Source organism: Empidonax traillii, unplaced genomic scaffold, assembly GCF_003031625.1.
Source record: "Empidonax traillii isolate 1590-97213 ecotype Southwest subspecies unplaced genomic scaffold, ASM303162v1 scaffold859:size262776, whole genome shotgun sequence".
Taxonomy (NCBI): Eukaryota; Metazoa; Chordata; class Aves; order Passeriformes; family Tyrannidae; genus Empidonax; species Empidonax traillii.
Window position 1 is genome coordinate 75,495 of NW_020956052.1, and position 6,490 is coordinate 81,984.

Genomic DNA, 6,490 nt, shown 5'->3' on the forward strand with positions numbered 1-6,490 from the left:
TGAAACTGCATCACCTGCCAGGCTGAAAGATTTTGAAAAAATGCAGAATATTTTTGTAAGGATATTTTTACACAAAACATGTTTTACAGCTCAACAAACAAACAAAGAAATATGACTTTGATTAACTCAGTGCCCTAGCTTTAATCAAGAATGACCAAAATAATTTAGAACAGTAAAGCCAAGTTCTGCTTAAGCACAGTGAATTTAAGGAGGAATTATATAGGATATAAACAATGGCAATATTCGCTCTACTGTATCCACTACAAGTTTTTTAAATAAAGGCTTATAACAAAATACTTGGATAAAATTTGTGGTGATAATGTTATTTTTTGTTTGTTCTACTTGCCTATTCTATTCACAGTTGAATTTCTGTATTGCTACTGAAAGTAGCAGTAATGTGAGCCCTTGAACTCCAGTAAGACCCACCTGGAATTTTGCTGAGGATGTTGCCTTTAGCTTTGTGTTGCTGTTTAACAGGGCCAAGAAGCAGCAACCCCCACGTGCAAGTATGGTCACAGGTGGCTGACTAAAACCAGGAGCCACCTTCTTTTACAGTTTTGTAAACTGAGCATATTGAGCAAACAATGTGTACTCCAAATAAATAAAACCCCTACTCTATTTTAATTGAAAGGAATGATTTTGATTGTTTCAGTGTCCTGCTTTAATTTTTGCAAAAAGGCCTCCCTTATTTGTAATAAATAACAAAAACCAGGCAGACTTATTTAATGTTTCCTGTCATAATTTGCCTATAGTTTTACGTATTCAGGCAAGGAACAGATATCCAATATGACCCTTAATTTCTAGCCCAGCTCCCTGTCTCACTTGTGCTTATGTTTGTGAGTTTTGTGCCTTTTTTTCCTGATTCATATGAGTGCTCTGAACTCCCCTAGTTACTGTGCTTAACATCAGTGTGTGAGAGCCCTGAGCTCCTCCAGCCTTCTGGAAGTTTGGTTGCCACGGCTCAGAGCCAGCTTGGAAAAAAGAACAGCCCCTTCTGAGTTCTTCAAGGTCTCATGGCGTGGAACTTTGAGGAAAAGACACCACAAAACTGAGCCCATGAACTGCAAAGAGATCCCATTTCAGTGAAAGCTCTAGGAGAAAGACGAAGAAGGAACTGAAAATTTATGGTGGAAGAGGAAAAAACATGAGAAGAAACTCTGTTATCAAAGAAAACAGAAGCAGAACCTCCAAAGTAGCTGAGAAACAGTAAAAGCTAAATCTCAAGGGTAATTTTCTTAAGCTGTCCTCTGCTGAGGCCTTCTGGAGAAGGAATTTATGATCTGTCTGCACAGAAATTCTTTGGATAAGTATACCTTTATTTGATCTATGTTTCTACTCCATATGATTTTATTTTTTTTTCTTAAGTCCTGAGCTTCTCTAAATTTTAGTGATTTTTTGGTAGCGAATTTTTTAGAATAATAATCCCGACTAGGCACAAATAAATACGATGCAGTTGGTTTTAGAAAACACATCCAGGACATGGGGTAAAATGTCTTCAGCCCAGTGGGGAAGAATTTAAGAAAGCTGTGGCCAAGGTACCTCCCATTTACCTCATGACCTTAGTTCTCCTCTACTGAACTTTGTACAGAGTGAGTGCTCAGCACATTTAGCTGATAAGAAGGTCTGCTGCCAAAGAGATACCACCAGAAAGGAGGGGGAAATGCAATTGAAGAGGGAAGTATTTGTTGCAGAGGGGTGCTAATTTTGGCTGGGGAGAGTTTTCATCTTGCTCAATGTAGCTTCACAGTCCGGGCTTCCTCTCTCCCTCTTAGGCTGGGTGAGGGCAGAGGGTGGGAAAGGAAACTGCCTGGTTCTTTCTGTGGCAGGATGAGAACCAAGAAATTCTTGGAATATACATGCTAGGCTAGAAAGTGTCTTTTGAAGCAAAGAGAAGGACTTTTGGCTGGTCCATTTGCCTGGGAATATTGGTCCCCAGGAGCTGGAAGGCAGTGATTCACACACAGCTGTGATCTTAGCCCTGAGAGGAGGTGAGGTCCTGCACAGGAACCCCTGCTGCAGGAAAGCAGTGGCTGTGGATTGTCTTTTCCTTCCCCAGTAGTAGCTGGCTGCTGGAGCAGCCTGGCTGGACCAACAATCGTGTTCTCAACTGGAATTGCTGCCACGAACCTGGTAAAACACGTGCTTGCCATTGTGGAGATGACTTTCAGGTGGTTGGCAACGTACCCTGCAACCCATTCCTCTTCAAAAGGGCCTTCAAAAGCAAGTTCTTTACAGCATGGCACCCCAAAAGGAGCTGAGCTAGGCAATTCCAAAACAATCCCATTCCTCGAGGACGTGGGGGCACCTTGAGGGTAATGTGGGAATATGGGGAAAACTGGTATATACCTCAAGGGGATTTAACCTCAGAGGGAGATAAGACATTAAATAGTGATGCTATCCATGCTCTTATTAATCTGCAGGAATGTTTGTTTATAGGTGCTGTACCTGTGGCTGGTTTTCAGGTCTGGTGTTATCTCCTGTCCCAAACTCCTGTCCAACGTGGAACAGGAGTGCACTTTTGTAACCTAACAGAGTGGGACTGCTCAAGGTAAACCATTCACAGCCTCTAGCTGAATCTCAGCAGAGCTGAAATTGCTGCTCTCAGACTTTCCATTTGAAACGAGAAAGTGAGAAAAAAATGAAAGTCAGAATCTTCATCCTCCCTGTCTGGTGTCCAGGCTGTTTTAGAGGATGTCACTGAAAATGAATGATCTTGTTTCTATAGCCACGCTCTACGCTGTCTAAAGGATGTTAAATCCTCCTCAGACTCGGAACTTTGCCACCCCTTTCCCGCAAACACACAGAGGTGCTGCTCAGTGTCCACAGCCTCCTCTGAAATACCCAGAAACAGAGTTATTTCTTTCTGAGGAACTGACTTCTGTGAAATGTTTCTCAACTGCTCTGGTCATGTGCTGGGGACAGGGTTATTTCTGACTCACAAGATTATTCTGATTATGTTTCTCCTTTGCTCTCCCTCCTTATCCAACAGTACTGAGAGCAAAAAAATGTTTCCAAAAGAAAAAAAAAAAAGTTGGATTTTTATTTCGTACTCCGGCCTTGTCTAGTTCAAGCTGTAAACATTTGTGTAAAAAATAAAACAACAAAGTCAGAGGAGATTACTTTGTGAATGAGAAAAACACAGAGGAAGCAGAAATAAATAACTTTCAATTAAAGTTTTGCTCTTGTTGAGGAATTCCTTGCAAGCAGTATCTGGTCCTGAGTCCTGTGACTTTCTGTGTCTTTCTGGGCTTGATGGATTTTATGTTGTTCCAGAGTGGCCCAAGGACAAGCTTCCCCCTTTCTGTGACAACTGATGGAGAGTTTCTTGCTTCTGCTGCTTGCTGAAGTCTCCAAGATAAGACCTGTGGCTCCCAGGGAAGGAGCTTTCTCCATCCTACAGGTGAGGGAGAGAGCCAGGAACATCACCATTTCACGTAAGAATGATTCTGCCTCAAAGGACGTGGTAAAAAAAAAAAAAAAATGGCCCAAAAGGTCCAGGGTCCCAAGAGCCACTGAAGCACACTGGAAGAGCTTTGGGAACGTTCCCTGTTTGCTGAGCACATCTCTGTTTTCCTGGTACCACTTGTTCCTGCTCTTGGCTCTACCTTGCCTGAGAAGGAAAAACCTCCAGGGCTGATTTTGTACTTCAGTCGTTCTCCAGGAAAAAGAAGGCAGTGCACTGTGTTGTCAGTCCCTGTAGGTGACTCTCACACTTCTCGCCATCTCCTTCCCAGGTAACTCTGGCTTTGATTGTCCTGCTTTGTGTCCAGATGAGCTCCTGCTGTGGCTCTGTTCTCCAGGCATTGCTGTCTCTGCTGCTCTGCATCCTCTGCCCTTCCCCAGCACGTCCTGAACCTGATCCCCCTGCCCTGAGCTCCACAGCCCCAGGGGGATTTCATGGCCAGGGCTGTGCTGGTGGGGATCAGTCCTCTTGTGGTGATTCCCATTTCAGCCCCACAGGGCCTGGTACCCCCGTGTGGGTTTTTAACAGCCAGTCTTGTCCAGAGGGAGGTTTCTACACCCACCCAGGGGACTTTGTGCCATCAGTCCCATCTGTGGGACAGGACAGGAGCCCAAGCAGGAGTCTGTGCTCAGCTGCACGGGTGGCTGCAGGGCAGAGCAGGGCATGGCAGGGCTGGGAGGGGTCTCCCTGTGCACAGGCAGGGCTGGGAACACGTGGGCAGAGATGGATGTGTGTGTGTGAGAGGCAGGATCTGCTGGGGATCACCCCTGTCCCCCAGGCTGGACTCATCTGCCCTGACAGGGCTGCCTGAAAGTCAGAGCTCTGGGAGGAGCAAGTCCCAGACTGCCCCTGTGGGCAAAGGCAGGGTCTTCTGGAGGGGCATCCAGCCAGTCTCACACTCCCATCTTGGGAAAGGAGGGGCTGAGCTTGGCAAGGGGGCTGGAGGGGCTGGAGGAGTCCCTTTGATTGGAGATTTGGGCAGCTGAAGATAAATGAGACAAATCCTTTCTGCGTTTCCTACAGGAAACTGGAGATAACAGTCCTGCCTGGAACTCTTCTTTTGAGCTGCCCTTCTACCTTTCTGACATCGTTGCAGCTCTTTCACACATATTTTCAGTTGTTGGAGATCCACCACAAGGTGCAATTTGTACTTTACCAAATCCAATGACTGTGCAGTGATAGGCACGAAAATGTCCAATTATATTAAACCTGAATAGGAAGAAAAAGCCAGCTGTAGCTGCATTCCTGACACAGCTGGATGTGATGCAGTGAAAGGCACAGTGGCCCCTGGTCCTGCTGCCAAGCTCTGTTCTTGTCAGTAGGAGCAGAAACTGCCTTCTTGGACTCTCTCTCCCATTCCTTACTTTTCTTCCCCAGCTCTCAACAGAAGTATTTGGGCAAAGCTTTCCCATGCAGAGACCTTTCCCTGCTTTGGTCTCCTCCATCCAACGGTGCTGACATCACACTCCCTCTTGTCCTTGCCTCCTCTATCCTCCTTTTCCCCACACAACTCCATCAGTCAGATCTTTCCTTCCTTCCTTCCCCACCAGAACTCCAGCTGTTTCCTCCCTTGCCATCCTGATGGGACTGCCTGTGTTCCCATGGGCCTTCCCCTTGTCACAGGGACGTGCTGAAGCACCTGTATCTCAAGGAATCAGGTTCCTGCCAATCCCAGGCCCTCATCTCACTTGTGCTCTCCACTCTCTGTTCTGGCTTTGGAGTTTTTCCCTCTTTCCAGATGTTGCCTGACAGGGACTTACAGGGCTGGGTCATGTTCCACGCTGTTAATCCACTTCCACTTCTGCTCCCTCTCAGAGTATGTGAGACCAAGTAAGTAGTAATTGTGTTTTGATCGCTCAGTGAGGTAATGCTGGAAAGGAAGAAAATACATTCAAATTACATTTTCTACACCACCTGTAGAGGATGGTGTACAGAATGTACAGATGTGCGGTGCTAAATACCCAACACTGAGGGCACAGAGGGCATCCAGCCACACCAACTCTTTCCACACTTCCAGAGGCTGAAGTTTTTCATTTTTATTTAAATCATGTCTCTTCCTCAAGGATTCTTATGAATACAATAAATAAAGTAATAAAGCTCTGACACCTTTAAAGCTCTACATTGTATTTAGACAGGTGTGACTTGATACCTGGAGACACTTTTCTATTCTGATTATGGTGGGAAAGCCTTTTCATTTGTGTCCAAGCAATGGCTCTCCCAAAGAAGTGTCTGTTTGAGCCTCTTGGCTTGTGGTAACTCTCTGTAAACCCCAAGTCAGCTGGGCAGAGAGTTTGCTCCTTCCCAGGGGAGCCAGCCTGGGGACAGAAGCTTCCAGGGGCAAAACTCCAACCCCCAGGATGCATCTTCCTCTGAAGGGGTTTGCTCCCATCCCCAGCTGGGGGTGTCTGTGGCTGGCAGCACATTGGAGACCCCAAAGACATCCCACAGGAGCAGACACCAGTGGAACTCCTCAGGCCTTTGCCCTGGAACAGCTCCAGGGATTTAGATCTCACCAGTTCATCCTCGTTGTCAATGACCACCAGGTCTGACCCCATGGCAGCACATTCCTCACGGGAGGAATTCCAGTCCTGTTGTTTAAATGGAGGAAAGAAGTAGCATTTTCTCCCGTGTTTTTCCCACTGTTTGGGGCAGGCTGCAGGAGGGAAGAACAGGGGTGGGAAAATCCATGTTCACACCCACAAAACAATCCCATGACAAAAGAGAGGTAGGAGAGAAATTAGAGCCACCTGTGTGGTCCTGCTTAGAATTGTCAGCAGACCCCCAGACCCCCAGAGTGCTCTGCACTGGCAGGAGAGAGGCATCAGCTCTTCCCTCTGGGACAGGAAGGCAGAGCTGACCCAACCCTGCTCCTAAAGGGGATGCAAATGGGAAAGAAACCTGTCTGGCCTCCAGAGCTCATCCTGGGAGTGTCTGGGATAAGGTTTTGATGCCTGAGATGGCAGAAGGTTTGTGTTTTTGTTCCCCTTCTGAACACAATCCAGACACAGCCCCTCTCCTGCTGCCCTT

General features: G+C 46.7%; 1 protein-coding gene across 1 annotated transcript in view; it reads right to left on the reverse strand.

The window, feature by feature from the left end:
• Positions 1–4,536: 4,536 nt before the first annotated feature.
• The window catches only part of LOC114067078 (C-type lectin domain family 5 member A-like), a 6,365-nt gene continuing 4,411 nt past the window's right edge, over positions 4,537–6,490 (reverse strand). The window contains exons 3-5 of the mRNA XM_027902268.1: positions 5,977–6,116; positions 5,224–5,333; positions 4,537–4,672 (exon numbers count right to left, since the gene is read on the reverse strand). Of these exons, the coding sequence (XP_027758069.1) occupies positions 4,537–4,672; positions 5,224–5,333; positions 5,977–6,116 (386 nt within the window). The remainder of the gene's footprint in view (positions 4,673–5,223; positions 5,334–5,976; positions 6,117–6,490) is intronic.